The following is a 20,347-nucleotide window of genomic DNA, read 5'->3' as shown; positions in this document are numbered from 1 at the left end:
CACACTGCCCACATGAATGAAGGCCTGGTTTCCAGTCATGATAGAACTTGCAGTCTCAGCCCTAACCAGGTCCAGATATTAAACTCTCCCAGCCTTAACTAAGTTTGCCATGACTTGGGATGCTGTCTGGCTAGGATGAGGGTCCCTTGGTGCATTCACTCAATACTGTGGCTTTTTTTTTTTTTTTTGGAAACAGTCTCACTTTGTTTCCTGGGCTAGAGTGCCGTGGCATCAGCCTAGCTCACAGCAACCTCAAACTCCTGTGCTCTGGGAGGCCTAGGCCGGTGGATTGCTCAAGGTCAGGAGTTCGAAACCAGTCTGAGTTTGGCTTCCACAGTGAGACCCCATCTCTATTATAAATAGAAATTAATTGGCCAACTAAAAATATATAGAAAAAATTAGCTGGGCATGGTGGCGAATGCCTGTAGTCCCAGCTACTCAGGAGGCTGAGGCAACAGGATTGCTGGAGCCCAGGAGTTGGAGGTTGCTGTGAGCTAGGCTGACACCAGACTCACTCTGGCCTGGGCAACAAAGCGAGACTCTGTCTCAAAAACAAACAAACAAACAAACAACTCCTGTGCTCAAGCAATCCTTCTGCCTCAGCCTCCTGAGTAGCTAGGACTACAGACATGCGTCAGCATGCCCAGCTAATTTTTTGTATATATTTTTTAGTTGTCTCATTAATTTCTTTCTACTTTTAGTAGAGATGGGATCTCACTCTTGCTCAGGCTGGTTTAACTCCTGACCTTGAGGGATCCTCCCGCCTTGGCCTTCCAGAGTGCTAGGATTACAGGCATGAGCCACCACACCTGGCCTCAATACTGTGCCTCGTATGCCTACTGTGTGCAGTGCCACATGAGGAACTCCAGCTCCAGTCCCAGGAAGCTCCCAGGCCACTGGGGAAATTACCTCTGGTAACCAGTTCCACAAAGGAATGTCTAACGAGAGGATTGGCGTGTGAAAAAAATTATTTTCAGACAATCTTTGGGAGTGTAGCCTGACACAGATTTGGGTCAGCGAGGTGATGTGGAGCTGAGACTGAGCAGGGTTGGCCAGGCAGAGGGGCAGGGCAGGCACCAGTTGTGTCCTGGAGGCTCCTGTGGCTTAGCCCTGGGCAGCCCCTATGGCAGGAGCGGGGTGTATATGGTCCTGGGCCTGTGCTCCTGGGCGTTGACTCACGTGGGAGATGAAGTCCCCAGTGGACGTTTTAGCTGAGGGACTCTGCACACTCTCATAAACGTGTGGTGGGGGACAGTCCGCGATGTTAGCTCCACAGTCTGGGAATTTTCTGTTTTTTCCATTAATGGATCCTAGCCTGGCATCAACACTTCTCAGTCGATCCTGCTCTGTGGAGGGACAGAGTAGGGGGAATTGGGTGGGATGACAGGGGAGAAGGGTCACTGGGGAGGGGGTGAGATGGGGCAGGGCAAGGGCCATGGGGTTTGGCCTCAGTTCTGCCACTAGGCGAAGCCCCTCCCCTGCTCAGGCCTTGGATTCCGAGGGTTTGGCTTCCACAGCCCAGGGCCATGCCCCCTGTCCAGAGAGAGGACCACGACGCAGGCCCTGCTGCACGCCCCTAGCTCGGTGCTTCCGGCCGGCGACGAGGTTCAGGCTGCTACCAAGGTCTCCCTCAAGACCCACGGGATTGTCCCCACTGTTCTCGCCGCCAGCGAACACGCCTCGCGGGCCCACCTTCGCGTCACGTCGCGGATTTCCCAGGAGTAAGCGGCCCCTGTGAAGAACGTGAGCAACGTGCTCTTCGGAAGGGCTGCCTGCTCACCCTGGGGTCCGACGGTGAAAGACCGGGCCGAGAGCGCTCAGGGGCTTTTCCAGCGGGGCCGGTGCCCACGCGCTCGCCCCTAGGGCCGGGGACATTGCGGCAGCAGGCGACAGGACAGCGGCCCCCGCTGCCTACTCGCGCCCTCCGGGAGCCGGTGCCGCCGGGCGCGTCCCAGGTACGGAACGGGCCCGCACTGCTCGCCGGCTCCGCGGCCTCTGACCCGGGACTCCGCCGGCCGAAGCTGACACGGAAGCGGAAACGGAAAGCGCGTCAGGACGGCGCCGGGCGGGGACGTACCGCGCAGACTCGCCGCGGCGGTGTGACCCGGAAGCACTCGGATCGGCCACGCCCCTCCCGCCGATATCGCTGCCGGGAAGCCAGGCCGCTTCCTTTCTCTGCTCGCGCACGTCGTGGTGGCAGCAGGTGGGCCGCGCGGCGCGGGCTCCGGCTCGGGGCTGGCCGGGGCCGGGCGGGGCGGCGCGGGGGCCGGGTGGGCTCGCGCGGGGAGCAGGGGCGCGGGCCCTGCCGCCCTCACGCGCCGCGTGGTCATTCCTTAGGCGCGGCCTTGACATGCAGAACGACGCCGGCGAGTTCGTGGACCTGTACGTGCCGCGGAAATGGTGAGCGCCCCACCCGCCCGTCGCGCTCTGCCACCCGCTCCCCCCAGTCCCCTCTCCCTGCCCCCACCGCCCCAGGTTCCTTCTCCCTGCCCCACCGCCCCGTCCCCTCGCCTCCCCTACGCCCCCAGGCCCACTCCCCATCCGCTCACGGTGCCCCCTCCCTCCACAGCTCCGCCAGCAACCGCATCATCGGTGCCAAGGACCACGCGTCCATCCAGATGAACGTGGCTGAGGTGAGGCGGGAGCCCAGGCCGCGGGAAGGTGCATGGGTGCCAGTGACAGGAAGGTTGTGCCCCTGGGGAGTGACCACTGGGGAGGGGGGAAGGTGCAGGTATGGGCTGGCTTTTCAAGGTTGGTGTTTTCCAAACTCCAGGTCAGATTTAAAGTTACTTACAGAGTGGTTTTGTGAATCCTTTTGTTTATAGGTCGACAAGGTTACAGGCAGATTCAACGGCCAATTTAAAACCTATGCCATCTGTGGGGCCATTCGCAGGATGGTGAGCGTCCCTGGGCTTTGTTTATCACGTGGCTCTGCACCTGGGAACATTGTGGACTTGGGCCTGGGCATTTGAGCGTGTAACGGTGCCTTCCTACCTTTCCTCGAGCCTGTGTAGATTTGTTGGCAGAGTAGATCTGAGCCCTGTGGACTGTAGCGTCTGTCTCCTTCCTGGGGGCAGGAAAGGGGTGCTCGGGGACCCAGGAAGAAACCGAGCTAGGAGCCCCGTTCCCTGTACAGTGAGGCTTGAGGCCGTGACTGGGAGAGAGTGCCCACCATTCCAGTGCGGGGGAGCATGGGGTGGGCAGTGCTGCTGACCTGCCGTTCCAGGCAGCTGCAAGAATATTCAGTGTGCTTTTTTCTTTCAAAGGGTGAGTCAGATGATTCCATTCTCCGATTGGCCAAGGCCGACGGCATTGTTTCAAAGTAAGAGCAGGGGCGTCTTACGTTTGGGCAGAGTGGGACTTTTCCAGAGACATGGTTTTAACGTCCTTTTCTCATTCTAGGAATTTCTGACTGAGAGAATCACAGATGTGGAAAATATACCATAAATAAATAGTGAAAACCCACTTGTGCCAGTTCATTCTGTGCCTGTAGACGTGCTTGTTTGGCCTGTGTTGGGAACAGGGCTGACACTTGCTGTGAGTGGTTGGTAAGGATGGGATAGAGTCCAGTGCGATAAAAGGAGACAAGTTATAAAGTATGTTGCAAAACCAGGGTTTACTTTAAAACACAAATACATTATCCATTTAAAAACATCCATGACAAACATTCTGAGGTCAGATGTTCACTTCACACATTTACATCCATGACTGCCACCAGGTGCTGAGGAAGTGGCACCAGGTTTGGTTTCATTTGGTCGTAGCCCAGCTGAACACCTTTGACACAGCTCAGATACCTGCCATTGTTCTAGAGGGTGACAGGCTCATGCTTTGTTTGGTTTAACTCTTGGCTTTGTTGCAGTAATTCTTGAATACCATCCAGTGGCAGCTTTAAAAAGGACATAACTGAAGGGGAGGGCTTCAAATAGACTGGTTGGTAAAACGACTTAACCTCGCTACATAAATCTACAAACTTAAATTACTGTGCTTATTGGCCCCTTTCTTGTTATTGTCTGTATAGAAAGTCCCATGGAGATGTGTCCCTTATAGGTTGTAAACCTGAATGAGTATTTTAGGAGTCAGTCCCTTATGGTGTTCATGCCATGCAGGTGCCCTCCAGGTGGTATCTTGGTGGCAGGAGAGGTTGCTTTTCAGAGGAAAGTTGCCTGGGGCTTAGGCCCAGCATTCTACCTGGCATAGCAGCTGCCCAGTCACGTCCTTTCCTCCTGGGTGCACCTTGGGTTTAAGGGGATCCTTGGCCTGAGGACAGGGTGCTTATTAGAAGAGAGCCTGTACCCATCCTGCAGTCTTCTCAGGCACCGGTCCCTTGTAAGATACTAGTTCTCAGGGTCCCAGCGAGTGGCTACAGCAATGGGAAGAGAGGGCTGGGTGGGTAGGCAGCTGTCTGGTACCTCTATTGGGAGCTATCTGGTGGAGCTGCTGGTGGCCTGAGTTCTGCGAGGAGCAGAACTGTCATCCTTTCCACAGAAGCACCAGTCCACATAAACAGTGTAAGGTATTGATGGGGTAGAGGTGGGGGTCACCCCAGAGCCCCCCTCCCTGGCCCGTGACAGGCAGGTTGGTAAGATAACAGGAAAGATGGCTTGGTGGCCATTTTTGAGACCAGCTGAGCTATGAAGGAAAACTCAAAAGTCCTTGGTTATTCAGAGTTTCTGGCAGGGGAGCTAGCTGGAGAACTGGACCGTGCAAAACTCACTGTGCAAGGACTTGAGACAAACCTGGGGGAGCTGAAGAGGGGTCCTACAGAGCTGTGGGCACAGACCTGCACCGCAGTGACAGCGACCTCTGCTTGGCTCAGTGGGCTGCCCTGGCTGAGCTGGTAGAGCAGCATCCACTTCCTGCCTAGGGAGAGAGGTCCTGACACTGACCAGTGGAGGGTCAAGTGTTTTTTCAAGTCAGCTTCAGACCTCATTTAACCAGTTTTTGTTAACCTTAAAAAAAAGAAGGCCCTCAAAACCAAATCCTAAATTATAATAAATACGTTATTTTTCTCCGACACAATATTGCTTAGGAAAATCAAGAGTCTAGAGCCAGCAATCAGCAGTTGTCCTGAAGGCCCAGAGTGTCACAGGTAATGGGTTTCCCTGGCACAGGTGAGGGTCGGCTGAGCCCTCCCGGTGTACCACACAGGGCATCAGGATTTCACAGTGACGTGATGCTTCAGCAGAGGTCCGAGAGTCCAAAATGAGATCAGAACAAGTCTGACACCAAAAGCTCTACCTGCCGACATGGGCAAGGCAGGTGGAGAAAGCTCTGCAGTGGCTTTGCTTGAGGGGGCAGGGCCAGCAGCGTGGTGGCTGTTGGGGAGTCTGTGGTGCTGCATCTCTTTCTTTGAACAATCAGAATACCCACGATGAACGCTTAAGTTAAACAGCAATTTCAGCGCGTTCAGTGAGGTCCAGAAACCCAGACCTCCCCCTGGTGCTAGCCCGGGGGCTGCGAAGGTTTGGCAGAAGGCCCGGGGGACACAAGTCCTGCAAAGTCGGGATGTAAACTGGAGGCCCTGGTGCCAGACTGGTCTTGGGCACATGGAAAAAAAGGAACAGTGACAAAACTGCACATTTAGTTCATGTAAAACTCCAGGAATATTCTGAGAGAGACTCTCAGAGGCGTGTTGCACTTTGGAATGAAAGCAGTGACCCTTTCCAAGGAAACAGTGCAAAGAAACAAGAGCTGTACCAGCCGGAGGGCAGGCGTGTCCCTGCTGGGCGGGTGCAGAAAAGGCTGGTGACACTTGGGGGCTTCAGTGCCCGGGTCACCTCGGGCCAGCAGATGCGCCCTCGCGCATGGGAACGCCCCCACTGGGCCTGGGCTAGGACTGCTGGGTGAGGCGTCGGTAATGAGGTAACACTTGGTTCTCGGGAAGGTACAGGGCAAGTTCCAAAGCCACGAGCACTGTGAACTCAAACCCAATCAGGTCTCGCCTGTTGAATCGAAATCTTTCTTCTAACTTCTGCAGTGAAGAGAGAAAGGTTAAAACAGGAGGGGTCCCTTCCCTCTTCCGAGTTTCCCGCTAAGTCAGTGGGTTCTGGGCGTGGATGCCCGGCCGGCCTGACAGCGGGCAGTAGCCCTGGACAGATGTTAATGAGACGAGTAGATGGCCCCCTCTGGCCTGTGCCTTGCCCCTCGAGGCCCTTGAGGCTGGGCTGAGAGGTGCCCGTGGCAGCCCGGCCGGAGCAGAGCCTGTACTCACGTCGATGAGCTGCTTCACTTCATTCCTGCGGAGGTCGCTGCTGATCTTGGCGGCCAGCAGCACGCAGGCCCCGGCGCACAGCTTGCGGTTCTGCTTGTGCAGCTTGCCCTGCAGGACCAGCTTCTCGAAGTACACGTAGGCCATTGACACGGTCACGGGCTCCAGGCTGCACTCCTCGGAGAGGTTCCGCATCTCCCGCTTTAAACTGCGGGTGGAGACAGGAGCCAAGTCCTCGAGGGGCAAGGCTCTGGCTGGGGCAGAGCAGCAGGGACCCTCCCAGGCTTGGGCAAGGTGCCTTTGGGCCACTAGAAAAGGTGCCACGTCCTCCAGGGAACGGCCCGCGCCGGGGCACACGGCTGCATGGGCATGGGGCAGGCGGGGTCTCAGCCTCCACCTGCTCGCACTGGTGTGGTGTGGGTGGCCCGCACTGTCCTCACGGTTGGGGCCACAGAGGACAGACCCTACTTGGCAGTGGTGGGGTAGGTAGTAAGGTGGGAGGGACCTCTGGCAAGGGGCGGTTTTAGGAAGAGACAGAAGGGAGGCAGGGGAATGGTGGCGCCACAGGAGGAAAGGCAGGTCCCCAGGCACTGGGCTGGGCGCAGGGCGGGCCCCAGGCTCAGGGCAGCTCTGCCACGTCCTCACAGCGGGGCCCATGTGGGGATTGTGGCAGCGACCATGGCATGTGTGTTATGAAAGCAGAGGGACAGCTGGGGTGGCCCTGGAATGTCCCTGGCATGTAGCACGGGGATTTCTGGGCCACACGAAGAGCTGTGGCGTCCACTCTGAACAAAGTGGCACAGGCTAGGAGGGCCTGAGCACCAGAGGGACGTGCTGGACTAGGACTTTAAAAAGATCCTGGGCTGCTCCGAGGGTCTGCAGAGGTGAGGCCAGGCGGGTGGGGAGGTGAGTGGGGAGGTGAGGTGGGTGGGGTGCAGGGGCGGCTGCAGGTGAGGAAGGGCTGGAGAGGGGCTGACAAGGCCTCCAGGAGGGGGGAAGGGGTGAAGGGCTGGGAGCGCGGGCTCAGGGCAGCCCCGCTGTCCTCACCTCCTGATCTTGCTCAGCGTCAGTTTGATGTGCGGGAACTTCTCTCTGAAGGTCTCGTTCATGTCCTTCTTGAGGTCTGAGGGCTTCACGTATTCTATCACCGTGGTCTGCAATAAAGACGCGGCAGGCTAGGCCGGCCTCTTGCCCGCCCCGGGGCCCACCTGCGGTCCCACCACCTGGGTGGGTTTCACGTGACCTGGGTTTGCAAATGTGAATTTGGAGCAACTTCAGAGGCACCTGAGCCTCTGTGAGTAGAAAATGGCACCAGAGCTGTGTGACCCCAGTGAGGGAACCTGGCTCCAAGCACTGAGGGCTGGAGGGCCAGGGCTGACTCCAGGGCGTGGCCGGCACCACTAGCCTGCCCTGCTATGGCCTGTGGCTGCTGATGTCTGGGCTCCTGGGTGCTGGGGACAAGTGCCCACAGCCTGCGAGTGCACAGGCCCTGGCGCAGGGTGCTCACCATGTACGACGCGAAGATAAGGACCCGCTTGTGCTTGCCGCAGGGCCACTGCGGGTCGTCCAGGAGGTCGGGGTTGTACTCCGGGGCGTCCCCCACATCGCTCCCTGTAAGCAGAGGCAGCCCCTGACCCAACGGTGCCTCTAGTGGAGCTTCTGTCCACCCTGAGGGATGGTGGGCGGACAAGGGGGTTTCCTGGGGTCCGGGAGGGGGGCCCCCAGCCACGGCCCCCTCCCTCCCAAGGGCCCAGGGCTTGGGGTGAAGAAAGGGAGTCCTGAGGGGCAGGGGCCTCCCTGGAGCCACCTCTGGATGGCTCCTCTCCACAGCCTGGGGCCCCGGTTCTGTCTGCCCCAGGGTCTGTCTGCCTGCCACGCAGCCGTCCCTGTGCTGAGGTCAAGGCACGCGGCTACCTAGCTCTGTGCCTGCTGGCGCCGACTTGGCGGGGACAGGTTTGTGTCTGGAGCCCGGCAGAGCCCGGGAGACGCTGGGCCGAGGGGGGGGCGGTGGTCCGTGGCCGTCACTCTTGTGTGCAACCAGGGCGTTGGTCGGGTACAGGAACTTTGCGTAAGACACGACCTGCAGAGGCAAGTGTGCTGGGGCTCAGTCCTGTTTCCCAAGACTGGAGCTCAGAGTGAGCCCCATCTGCCCAGCCGCCCACTGCGCAAGGCGCAGACACGAACGCACTGGGCCCTGCGTGGGAAATGAACACGCACAACTCAGGCAAGGCCACTGAGGCAGCCCTTGAGATTGACACTCACGTAACAAGAACATTCCAGAACACCACCTTTACCACGCTTTGTCTGGGCTCTGCAGCACCAGGCGTTCTCGCTGCTCTGCAGACCCGACCTCAGAGCCCTGCACAGACGGGGTGAGGTGCCCGAGCTGCCAGCTGTGGCCACGTGCAGCTCACACGCGGCCGTTCTCGGTACGGCCGTGAGGGGAGCGGCCCCAGGCGTGAGGGCTGCGCTCACGGGGCCACTGGGCCCGACCACCCATGCCCATGCTTTGCAGCCTTCCCGCTCAACTCCACGGGTGCCTGTGGGCGCCAGCGGCCGCGGACACTTGCCTTGCCATCCGCTCCCAGCTCAACGCCTTCCAACTCAAAGACCATCTCGGGGGAAACGGAAGTGCCGCCAGACGGGTGCCGCTGCTTCTGGACGTCCAGCCTCAGGTCGCTGTGATGCACGGGGAGGGGGCTCAGCCCTGCTGCTGGCGGGCAGCCGCTCAGCCCCAGGGTGCCGCCGCCGCTCAGCCTGCCTGTGCAGAGCACTTGCCACAGCGGTATCCACACGACCCCTCGCGGGAAGAGCAGAATGGACGTGACCGGAAGACGCACACCACGGAGCACCTTTGTTGTCAGGGGTGTCCTTGAGCCCCTCCATGGTGACAGACGCCACCTGCCAAAACGCCCTGGGCGGTGGCAGCACCTCCCTCCACTTTGCCCAAGCTTGCGTACCAGGAGTGGGTGACCCTTCACCCTGCGGTCACACACCTCAGCGGCTCGGCTCAGACCCTGGGACCTGGCTGTGGCCCTCACAGGTCAGGGTTCTCTGTCACTATTTTTTTTTTTTTTTGAGACGGAGTCTCACTTTGTTGCCCAGGCTAGAGTGAGTGCTGTGGTGTCAGCCTAGCTCACAGCAACCTCACACTCCTGGGCTCAAGCGATCCTCCTGCCTCAGCCTCCCCAGTAGCTGGGACTAAAGGCATGCACCACCATGCCCGCCTAATTTTTTCTATATATATTAGTTGGCCAATTAATTTCTTTCTATTTATAGTAGAGACGGGGTCTCGCTCTTGCTCAGGCTAGTTTCGAACTCCTGACCTTGAGCAATCCACCCGCCTCGGCCTCCCAGAGTGCTAGGATTACAGGCAGGAGCCACTGTGCCTGGCCTCTGTCACTATTTTTATGCCAGGGTCACACATAGTGCTGTCACCACCCAACAGCCATTTCCTTCTTCCCGAATCACGCACAAGTGCCCGGGCTGGTTGTAATGATGCGTGGCTGCGTCCACAAGGGGATGGACATCCTGGGCAAGCTGTGTATGCGTGGCCCGAACAGAAGCCACGGCCCCTGCGGGACAGCAAGGACCCAAGTGGCCATTCCGAGTTCCCGAGGAGCTCTGGCGGAAGCCGACACGCCGGGCTAGGCGTGTTCCTGTGGGAGGCAGTGGGGTCTGGGGCGCCCTGGGACTGCTCACCTGATCCGCAGGCCCTCTCCGTAGGGCAGGACCGAGAAGGCCGCACACAGCGATCGCTTGGCACAGATGAGCACGATCCTGTGGAGGGGGCAGGAGCAGGGTGGGCCTGGGTGCCAGCTGCCGTTCTGGGACCCACTTTGGTTTCTGGTTCGACCTCCCCTTCGTTCTCCCAAATAAAACCAAGCCCTGCTCCCTGGACACATCTCACAGCTAAACCCGTCTCTGTGTTTCCAGTTTTCCTTTGCGACAGTGCTCCTACTAGAGCTCCTACTAGTGCTCCTACTAGAGCTCCTACTAGTCCACAGGTGGTTCCTCACCTCCTGGGATCCAGGAGGGCGGGCCCGCCATGCACACGCCAGGGACCGGCGGAGCTCGGTTACACGGAGGAAGGCGTGATGGGGGAGGGTCTGTTGCTAGAGGGGCCTGGGGCACCGGCCAGGTGGGGGCCTGTGAGCTGGGGGCAGCTGACGTGGCCGACCAGGGCAGGATCCCAGCCCCACCCCGACGGGCTCAGGGACCCAGCCCGGGGCTGCCCCCGGCACCTGCTGTTCCTGGTGTCGTACTGCCGCATGTTCTTGATGAAGTGCGTCTTCTTCAGGCCTTTGTGTCTTGGGGACCCGGAGGTGTGTTTGGTTCTGCATGGTAAGAAAACAGGTCACTCTTTCCCACCCAGGACCCGTTCTCCGCCCCGCAAGGGTCGGTGGTGGCCCACGCAGGGCCTTGGAGCCTGGGCGGGCGGGCACATACCTCTGTACTGAGGCGCATCCCACCGCATCTTCCAGAAACTCGAGGGAGCAGCGCTGGGAGGTGACTCGCCTCCTGTAGGGACGACACCGACGCCTTAGGACAGGTGTGGACCCAGTGCTGCTGGCTGCTCTCCGGCCACGCGCTATGGCTAAGAGGCTTCCAGAGACTGCACTAAAGACTGAGGCGTGAGGAGGCGGTGGCCTTCCCACCTGGAGCCTCCTGCCTGTTTTGGAGGCACCGTCCTCCTCTCTGGGACCAGAATCTCTGCAGGGCAGACTCCTCAGGACGTGCCATGCCAACCTTCCCTGCCTGCTGAGGGGCACCTGGCCCCAAGGAACACCCTGCTGGGTTCAGTGGGCTCATCAGCACCCGGCCTCGCCCACGGCTGGGGCGCCCGTCCCTCTCCAATGCAGGCCCCGGGCACGCTGCAGCCCAGACGGGGGAGGTGTGCACGGCGCAAGCCCCTTGCCGACAGGCCACTGGCCCGCTGCCCTCCGTCCCTCTGTGAGCCACGCACCTCCCGCCTCAGGCCCTTCTCAGAGGCTGTTCCTTGGTCTGGCACATCCTTCTCCAGCCCTTCCGGACGCTGCCTGCTTCTGGGCTGCAGGTTTCCGCCCATGTGCTGCCCCATCAGGAAGGCCGCCCGGACCCTTGGTATCCTGTGACCATGTGGCCTGCTCAAGGCACTGGTCACTCATGCAAGGAGGCGTCCTTGCCTCACTGTCCCTTGCTGTCTGCCTCCCCTTTCAGAGCAAGGGCCCTCAAGGGACTGCCCACAGCTGTGTCCCTGGAGCCTGACGCTCCTGTCTGGACCTCAGGAACCTCCCAGGCACTTTTCACAGCAGCAAGTTGAGTTGGAGATTTGCTGCCTGACCGACTGCACAGCTGACTTCCTGAAGACGCCCTTGGGACCAGCCCGAGGCCCGCCACTCCCGGCGGAGAGACTCAAAGTGGTTCAGCAGTTCTCAAGGCCGCTGGGCTACGAAGGCAAAGCGGGGACTTGGACTCAGGTCTGTCTGGGACTCTAAAGCTTTGTTCTTTTCCGTGTGCCAGGAGCCACGAATGTACACGTTTGGGCACCCACGGCGTCCCCAAAATGCAGCTTATGAGATAAGGCCGAATACCAGTTCAGGCTACATTGCAGGTTTAGGAAAACCACCCAAATCACAATGACAGTGACGATGGCAGCGACAGTGATGATGATGGTGATAACTACGGTAGCTGAGGTGACTCACTTCCAGGAAGCACGTGCTGAGTGCTGGACATGCCCCGTGGTGTGTTCTGGGCCCTACATTGCTCAAACTTCCCACCGCCTGATGGGGCAGAGGGCACTGCAGGGTACACTTCATGGTCAAGGAAGCTCCCTGGGGCCCTGGTGGCAGCCGCAGATAAGCCCAAGACAAAGGGAGGGGAGGGATGAGGTGAGCAAGAGAGGCAAAGACCCTTGTTGGAACTTGGGAGAGAAAGTTCCAGGCAGGTAGAGTGGACCGGGAAGTTCTGGAAGAGATGCCAACATGGAATTCAGAGACGTGGCCTTCGTAACACCGTCTCTGTGTCTGGGCTGTGTGACCCAGGGCAGCTCCTGGGGCTCCCCGAGCCTCACCAGCACAGCAGGGTCATGCCGGGGCTGCCCGCGGGGACACAGGGTGGTTTATCAGCCAAAGCAACACGGACCCCTGCTCGGCACGGGGCAGTGGTGTGCTGTGAGCCCAGTCTGTCGACAGCGGCCATTTTATCACACCCAGGTTCCTGGGGAAGGTTCACTGATGAGGGGCCACTTTTCACACCCTGCCGGGCGCCGGGCCTGCACCCTCCTAGCAGCATCTCCTGGGCCTTGCCCCCAGCAGCACCCCTGGTTTGCACATGAGGCCACCTCCCTAGCGGAGCTGGCCTGGAGTCCAGCTCCCCACAGCGTGCCCTGGCCAGGAGCCTCCCACCGAGAGCCCGTGTTGGTCTCAAGGAGCTGGGCTGTGGTGCGGACAGCCACTGTCACGCGTTAGCCACCTCCAGCCAGCACTTCACTGCCCACGGTGGCGTCTAGGCTGGTGCCCAGATGCCGAGATCCACGCTCTCAGTATTTACAGATGGCCACGGCCTGGTAAACCCATTGTGAGTTGAAAATATGAAGTCGAAAATGCATTTCATACACTTGACCCGGCGACACGGTTGCTTAAACGTGCTCAGAACACTCACATGTTTATCACAGCGTTGAGCACCTCAGTCGCTTACGAACACGGCACTGATGGGGGAAACAATGGCTATGTGGACACCAAGTGTGATCTCTACTCTCAAAGTTTAGACCTTACGAGAAATTTAGTCTTTTGAATGACAAAGGCAACAGGAGCTCATTGAAAACAAACTGGAAACAGAAAATCTGGGAGCGGCCAGGAGTGTCTCCCCAGGGCTGTGCGTCCGCCTTCCCTGCTAGTGGTGGGGCCGGGGCTGGCAGGGGCGGGGGGCCGAGGGCGTGGGGTCCGGGCTCAGCGGCAGGCTGAGGGACGTGTCCGCAGAGCTGGGTGTGCAGGGCCTGCCCTGGGAATGCAGCCAGCTGAGCTGGGACTGTCCCCAGAGGCGTCCTGGGCCGGCCCAATGCCTTGCTGGAGGCTCATTTCCCAGTAATTACCCAGGTGGTGCCATTTGCGGGGCCCCTGGCGGCCAGTCTGGCAGCACCACGGCACTCAGGCTCCCCGGTGGCCCCGTGGGCTCCCTGCTGACCTCTGCTGTCCCCGTGCGCCTCGTAGTTATTTCCTGGTTTCTGTGGGGACGACACGTTTCTTCTCGCCAAGCTTTTAAAATCTGTTCCCAGTGGGCTCTGCAGATCTTTTTCTGTGTGGTTTTCTTCCCTCTTTCCTTCTTTGTGAGCATTTTATTTGAAATGCAGCCCTCACGATGCTGGGAGGTAGGCAGTACTCACTCTTACCCTCAGTTTATAGGTGGGGAAACTGAGGCACACAGCCACTCAGCAACTTGCCTGGCATGAGGCGGCTGGTAAGGGGGGGAGCGGGGACTGAGCCCAGGTGGAGGGTCAGGGCCCTGGCGGTCCCCAGCCGCCACCTGCCCGGCCAGTGGCAGCTTGAATAAAGGCCACTCGGGCGATGCCTCCTCAGGTGCCGGTTCCGGAACCTGGCCCCATGCCAGGTCACGCTTTTTGGCTTTGAGTCCAGAGAGCCCAGCAGTGCTGGAGAAGGCGCCGGAGCACGGGGGCCAGGGCCAGGTGACCAGGTCAGGAGGACGCCGGCAGCCCCCATCCTCTCCCCGCTCCACGGAGCTGGTGTGAGGGAGGAGGCGGCACCCCTCCCAGGCGCAGGACCGTCGTGGCGTCAGACGTCCCCCAGCAGGGCGGCCACCGGGGACGAGGTGGACACTAGCGAGCAGGGACCGATCGGGGCCAGGTCGGCGTTGGCCGCTGTGGAGGGCAGGCTGGACTCCGGAGGTGGATCGCGTGCCCACCCGGACTCCACGGAGTCTGGCATCCGTGTGTCAGGCAGACACGGACATGTGCAGCTGTGTCCGTGGAGCGGCGTGTGTGCGGCCAGCAGGAGGCTGGACACGGGGGCAGGCCACAGGGTGAGAGCAGCCAGACGCAGGGGACACACTGTGCGGTGGCACAAGTCGGTGGCGGTGTGGGGAGCGGAGAGGAGGGGCACGAGGGGGGCTGGGAAGCTGCTCTGGGACCCAAGCGGGTGGGTGGCTGCGCGGGGTGTGCCCGGTAAACGCGGCACACTGCGCGCTCAAGTTTCACCTACTTCACCTCTTCACGTGTGTGCCGACACCTCCATTTGAAGCGTGCCAGGACAGGAGGGAAAACCAAAAGGAGCCAAGTTGGGGCTTTCTGCTACCTCAGAGACACACACCCCTCCTCCTGGACGCCGGGGCAAGCGCAAGTCCCCGAGGCCCGGGAAGGCCCCTCCTGTCTGCCATGCCAAAGTGACACCAATGGCGTCTACCGGTGGCTTCCCTGCACAGGGTGGCGACTGAAGCTGCCTGCGTTTGACCTTTGGGAACAAGGGTCTGGGGCTGGGAGACTGCGAGAGGGATTTCAGCCGACCCCCAACCCCACCCCTTTCAGAACTGCCCCTGCGCAAAACACGCAGCCGACGCCTGCTGCTGCCACCGTCTTGCCCCAGAGCATCAGATGGGAGAGAGGTCGCTATCTGTTAAATATTGTTTCTAGTGTTTGATAAACTCTGTTTACTTTGTAACTGAAGAAATGCCGAGGAAAGGCCGGGGAAGGGCCACCTCTCTGAGGCCTGCAGACCGCGTCACCATCGGAAGCCCAGGGCCCAGAGGAGGAGCTGCTGCCATGTGTGGGCTGGAGAGATGACCGTGCAGCCGCGACCCCAGGCCCGTCCTTGGGAGGCTTCTGCGCCCAGACGGCACAGCGGCGCCTCTCGCCTCACCGGGTGCCCTGCGGGTCTGCTTGTTCCCAGGACGCTGTCTGCGTGTGAGGACACGGCCTCCCCTCGCTGGCTGTGGTGGGTGAACTGCACCCCCCAAAGGACACGCTGAAGTCCTAACGGCCCGTACCTGTGAACAGGACCTTACTTGGAAACAGGATCTTGGCAGATAAGACCACACTGTGACGAGGTCACAGGGTGGCCCTGACACTACCGGTGTCCTTCTGTGAGGAGGACACCCCGCAAGGCACAGGCACAGGGAAGAACACCCCAGCCTCCGGAGGGAGCGCGGCCCACCGTGGCGTGGTGCCGGACTTCTGGCCTCCACCGCCGGGCGAGTAAGCTGCTGAGGGTGAGGGCCGCCAGGTGTGTGGCACCGTGTCACGGCAGCCCCAGCAGAGCCACACAGGGCCTTTGGGGAGACGAGGGCAGCGTGACGCCGGGGGAGGTGCAGCACGCGGCGGCTGCAGGTAGAGCACCGGGACGCCGCTCCCGGCCGGCGTGGGAGGCCGGAGATGCAGCTTGCTCTCGCGCGTGAAGGGATCACGACGTCAACGTGAAAACACACCGTGTTGGCAGTTCTGTGAGGAACACCAGATTCCAGTGATTCCCTCACTGGCTTAGTACAAACGCCACGCCAGACCCAGGCTCCGTGCGAAATGCCAACTCTCCACTGTGGACAGACGCGAGCGCTCCCTGCGCAGCCTTGTAACAAGCGGCCCCGCTCGCCTTGCCCTGACACGGCCACGCACCTCGCCGAGCCCTCGCCACGCACCTGACCCCAGGTGTAGTGCTCAGTGTGAACCCCGTTTCACAGCGCAGACGGAGGCTCAGGGGCGACGTCAAAGGGCCACTGAATGGGGGAGCTGGGCTTCCAACCTAGTCCGTTCCCAGAGCCCGAGTCACCCGCCACTCTCATGACACACACCTTAGGGGCCACCTCCAGGACTCAGGAATTCTCTCCATCTCCTGAAAACCAGCTGACCCTAGACTCTAGAGTCAGCAGCCAGCAGCCTCCTTTGCAAGGCCAGCCATGCCTCCCTCGCTCACCACTAGGCCCAGCGAGCACAGAAAGGGACAGTCTTCATCCTGGGGCTGCCATCTGTCAGGGGAGGGCCGGGACTCCTAGGCATAAGGTTAGCACCATGAGCTCAGCAGCAGACCCAGGAGGGATCCCCCCAGGACAGGCCCAGCTGTGGGGTCGGGAAGGACATCTGGACAGGCACTTGAAGGCCAAGGAGGGGCAGGGCATGAGGTGGCTCCCTGTGCAGGCCCAGGCAAGCACGGAGTAGAGGGATAGGGACCGTGGTGGGTGCAGCAGGAACACCAAAGGGCACTCCGGCCCACATCGCACCCCATCCTAGCCCAGGGGAGCTGGGCCACTGCACACCCTCTTCGGAACCATGCAGGGCAGGCCGTGTGCCACACACGGACAGTACGCAGGGCTCAAGCTCCATCACTAAGGAGGGCGTCCCGCGTCACAGGGCTTTCCTGCAGTGTCACTGCTCCCTGAACTCCTCCTCCCTGGGGCCCCATGGGTCCAGTGCTTATCTTTGCTCGCGGGGCCTGGTGCACACAGGAGCACACAAACTCTTTGCTGAAGGAGGACCTAAAGTGACACTCGTGTGCCCAGCACCACACCCGGTTCCCAGCACTGACACGCAGGGCTCAGGAAGAAAGCGTGGTTCTGTGTCAAGCAGCAGGAGCGTTAGAGAAATGCCAGCCACAGGTGTGACACTTGGCCCGGCTGCAGGTGCACCACTTTCCCTCCAGAGCCCCACACGACAGCCCTGCTGCTCAGCCAGGAACGTGCCTCGCGGTTCCCTCTCTCCTGCGTCCTGCGAGGAGCTGGGCGTGCCGAGTGCATGGTGCCCAGCTGCCCCATTGGGGCACACTGATCCCCAGCCAGCCCCTCTCACCACGCCCTGAGCAGAGGCTAGGCTTGTCTGCGGTGGGCACCTCTCAGCCTGGCCACGACGGAGACGCTTCCACCCAGGGTATGGGGTGACGCAGGAGGCAAAGCCCATCGTCAGGCTGCTCAGAGAGACCTGGGTGTGACGTCAGCGCCTGTGACGACAGAGTGCTTACCCTGGACTCAACCTTCCCTGCCACAAGACCTTGCAGGAACCCATCACCTTGACTGCCCGAGGGCTGGGGTGCTGAGCCACTAGGGCCAGTGGAGCCCGTGTGACCTCCAGGTAAGAAGAGCCACCTCTGGAAACCCAAGAATGGCGGTGGCCATCTCGGGGCCTCAGCCCACCCATGCCGGCCTGACCCCTTCCTGCGCACAGGGCCTCAGGGAAGAGCTGCCCGGAAGACACACTGACCCACAGCCGGTGGCTCACCGGAGGGGACCATGACAAGCAGCCAGGCCTGCTCTTAGGCCCAGGCCTGCTGTCACTCCTCGGGGTGAGGGCTGTTGGGTGGGGAGGAAGTTAGTCCCCAGGGCCTGGGAGGAGGGAGCCAAGGTCAGCTGGGGCCAGTGCTCTCCGGGAGAAGGACATCAGGCAGGGGCACAGACTGGAGGACAGCTCAGGGCTGGGTTCCTAGAAATGGACTCAGGACAGTGGAGTAACTGCTGCCCTGGGAGGTGACAGGCCCAGGGACACTGAGCTCAGAGGGTCAGCAGGGAGGTGACAGGAGGGTACGGGCACCAGGGACCAGCAGCCCAGGGGTGGAAGGTCTGGCAGTGCAGGACTCTGAGAACAGATGTCAGCCACTGTGCGGGAAGGACCCCTGGTCCACATGCCGGGTCCTGAGGAGGTGGACATGGAGGGAGTGGTCCACTCAGCGCAAGGGGACACAAGGGATGTCTGGGAGTGCTTGTGTCCCGGGCAATGGGAGGAGTGCACTGGGGAGAGGGTGTGTCTAGAGCCCACAGGGCTCTGGGTCCAGGGGTACCGAAAAGGGCAGATGGACCCTAAAACCCACGTCCAGGGGACTGACAGGTGGACAAGACCCTGACCCATATCCAGGGTTGACAGGTTAAGGGAGCACAAGCCCTACGTCTGGAGACGACAGGGCCTGAGAAAACCTGTGACAGAGTCCCAGATCGCCCCAACTCCATGTCCAGGGCTGACAAGGCCTCCAGGTCACCCTGACTCCCGTGTCCTGGGCTGATGGGTGCCCAGGCCATCCTGACCCCCGTGTCCTGGGCTGATGGGTGCCCAGGCCACCCTGACCCCCGTGTCCTGGGCTGATAGGGGCCCAGGCCACCCTGACCCCCGTGTCCTGGGCTGATGGGGGCCCAGGTCACCCTGACCCCCGTGTCCTGGGCTGATGGGGGCTCAGGTCACCCTGACCCCCGTGTCCTGGGCTGATGGGGGCCCAGGTCACCCTGACCCCCGTGTCCTGGGCTGATGGGGGCCCAGGTCACCCTGACCCCCGTGTCCTGGGCTGATGGGTGCCCAGGCCACCCTGACCCCCGTGTCCTGGGCTGATGGGTGCCCAGGCCACCCTGACCCCCGTGTCCTGGGCTGATGGGGGCCCAGGTCACCCTGACCCCCGTGTCCTGGGCTGATGGGTGCCCAGGCCACCCTGACCCCCGTGTCCTGGGCTGATGGGGGCTCAGGTCACCCTGACCCCCGTGTCCTGGGCTGATGGGGGCTCAGGTCACCCTGACCCCCGTGTCCTGGGCTGATGGGGGCTCAGGTCACCTGAGCCCATGTCCAGCGCTGGCAAAGCCCCAGGCCACCTGACTCCCGGTTCTGTACTGAGGCAGCCCAGGTAACCGCGGCCCCGCCCGACCCCGCGCCCCCGGCTGACCCTCCCCGGCCCTCTCACCTCTGGCGCTGCCCGTCCAGGCCGAGGCCGGCGGGCGCCTGCGTGGGGCTGAGCAGGCCCGGGGGCGCGGGGGCCCTGGCGGGCGGCTCGGGCGGCGGCGGCGCGGGCGGCTCGCGGGCCTCGGCGGGCGGCGGCGGGGGCTTCTCTCCTCCCGGGCCCAGGCTGGAGGGCCGCCCGTCCAGGGAGATGTTGTTGAGGAAGAAGAGCGCGGCCTGGCGGCGCCGCGAGTCCCCGCGCCTCCGCAGCGCCTGCGGCGGGGCCCGGGCGGCCGGGGCGGCGGGCGGCGGGGGCTTGGCGGGGCCGGGGGCCAGGCCCGGAGCTCCACCCGCCGCGGCCGCGGCCATCTCCGACTGCGCCCGCCGCCCGCGCGCGCGCCCGCCCCGGCCGCGCGCCCGCCGCCCATTGGTCGCCGCCTGCCCGCCCCGGCCCGCCCCGGGCCTCACGCCCACCGCCCATTGGTCGCTGCGTGCCTACATGTAAATATATCGCTGTCGCGCACGCCCATTGGCCAGAGCGGCGCGGTGCTCGGCCGCTCCCCTGGGTCCTAGAAGCCGCTGGGGCTCTCCCCCAGGGAGCCGCGAGCCTCGCGTCGCCCCGCGGGTTCGAGTCCCCGCGGCCGGGTTCGAGGCGGGCCCCCTGTTCCCCATGCTCGGCGGCGGTGTTCGCGGCAGCCTCCATCGAGGCGCATTTAGGGCTCCGGCCCCGGGCGGCGTGGGCGAGGCCCCAGCGCGCTTCCCGGTGCAGGTGTCTGGGCGGCGCCTCGTGCGCGGGGCGGGCTGGAGGAGCCGCCGAGCCACCTGGCCGCCCCCTGACGGAGACACGGGGGTCTGCGGCGGAAGGCGCCGGCCTGGGGTGGGGCCCGGGCGGTGCTGCGCCTCCCTGGCTGCAAAGTGACCTTGAGCCCGCGCGTGCCCAGGCCTGGGTTTCCGCCCTGCCCGGCGCCTGGAGGGCCCAGCCGTGCCTGGGGGCGCGGGGCCCGGCGTCCACCTGCCTGTCCTGTCCAGCCTGGGCCGCGTTTACTTGTGTGACCGTGGCCCCAGGGTGCCGTCAGGCTGGGACCCGTTCCGCCTTCAGGAAGCAGCCACTACCCTCCCGCCTCTCCCGTGCAGGGCCCGGTGGGGGGGCGGGCAGGCCCTGGTGGGGTGGGGGTGGGGGGGCGGGCAGGCCCTGGCCCTGGGGGCGCCTGGGGGGCGTCCGGCACGACCAGCAGCAAGGAAGTGGGTGAGCTGGCTGGTGGCGGGAGACAGAATATTGTGGCAAGCTATAATATGCAGTGGGCCCCTCCACCTCACTGGGGTCCTGACCTCCAGGCCCCTTCCCCGCCTCGCCTGGGCTCACCCAGCGCCCAGCCCCGCCCGCTCTCCTCTGCCCTTCGTGGCCTCTGCCAGGCCTGGGGCAAGGTGGGCAGTCGGGGAGAACTCGGGCGGGCCCAAGGGTGAGGTGGGGATTGCCTGTGTCCCGCCAGCCGCTCCCAGGAGTGGGCTCCCGAGAGACTGGAGGAGAGCTGCCC

At 62.2% G+C, this 20,347-nt stretch overlaps 2 protein-coding genes across 3 annotated transcripts; one reads left to right on the top strand and one right to left on the bottom strand.

Annotated features, from left to right (window-relative positions):
- Nucleotides 1-2,047: 2,047 nt before the first annotated feature.
- RPS21 (ribosomal protein S21) lies at nt 2,048-3,465 on the top strand. The gene is made up of 6 exons (XM_012772910.3): nt 2,048-2,203; nt 2,338-2,400; nt 2,570-2,633; nt 2,826-2,897; nt 3,267-3,322; nt 3,403-3,465. Exons 2-6 carry the CDS (start codon nt 2,351-2,353, stop codon nt 3,410-3,412), a joined length of 252 nt encoding a protein of 83 aa, XP_012628364.1. The 5' UTR covers nt 2,048-2,203; nt 2,338-2,350; the 3' UTR covers nt 3,413-3,465.
- Nucleotides 3,466-3,574: 109 nt separating this feature from the next.
- Nucleotides 3,575-19,186, bottom strand: CABLES2 (Cdk5 and Abl enzyme substrate 2). 2 transcript variants are annotated; one of them, XM_020282066.2, is made up of 10 exons: nt 18,838-19,186; nt 10,658-10,729; nt 10,453-10,545; nt 9,911-9,988; nt 8,779-8,887; nt 8,123-8,288; nt 7,716-7,819; nt 7,256-7,362; nt 6,212-6,416; nt 3,575-5,971 (listed from the first exon to the last, which is right to left on the bottom strand). In XM_020282066.2, the coding sequence occupies exons 1-10, from the start codon at nt 19,179-19,181 to the stop codon at nt 5,831-5,833; spliced, it is 1,419 nt and encodes a 472-aa protein (XP_020137655.2). In that variant the 5' UTR covers nt 19,182-19,186; the 3' UTR covers nt 3,575-5,830. The 2 variants fall into 2 exon arrangements, with proteins under 2 accessions (XP_020137655.2, XP_075866931.1); XM_076010816.1 differs by lacking the exon at nt 3,575-5,971 and having other exon boundaries at nt 5,978-6,416.
- Between the last annotated feature and the right edge of the window lie 1,161 nt (nt 19,187-20,347).

Source organism: Microcebus murinus, chromosome 16, assembly GCF_040939455.1.
Source record: "Microcebus murinus isolate Inina chromosome 16, M.murinus_Inina_mat1.0, whole genome shotgun sequence".
In the NCBI taxonomy this organism is placed as follows: Eukaryota; Metazoa; Chordata; class Mammalia; order Primates; family Cheirogaleidae; genus Microcebus; species Microcebus murinus.
The sequence above is the reverse complement of the archived record's forward strand: the minus strand, read 5'-3'. Positions and strand labels throughout refer to the sequence as shown.

Coding starts and splice junctions, on each gene's coding strand:
- RPS21 (XM_012772910.3), top strand. CDS start 2,351: ATGCAGAACGACGCCGGCGAGTTCGTGGACCTGTACGTGCCGCGGAAA. Junction 2,401..2,569: donor CTGTACGTGCCGCGGAAATG/GTGAGCGCCCCA, acceptor CTCCCTCCACAG/CTCCGCCAGCAACCGCATCA. Junction 2,634..2,825: donor TCCAGATGAACGTGGCTGAG/GTGAGGCGGGAG, acceptor TTTTGTTTATAG/GTCGACAAGGTTACAGGCAG.
- CABLES2 (XM_076010816.1), bottom strand. CDS start 19,181: ATGGCCGCGGCCGCGGCGGGTGGAGCTCCGGGCCTGGCCCCCGGCCCC. Junction 10,730..18,837: donor CTGGACGGGCAGCGCCAGAG/GTGAGAGGGCCG, acceptor TCGTCCCTACAG/GAGGCGAGTCACCTCCCAGC. Junction 7,363..7,715: donor TTATCTTCGCGTCGTACATG/GTGAGCACCCTG, acceptor TCTTTATTGCAG/ACCACGGTGATAGAATACGT.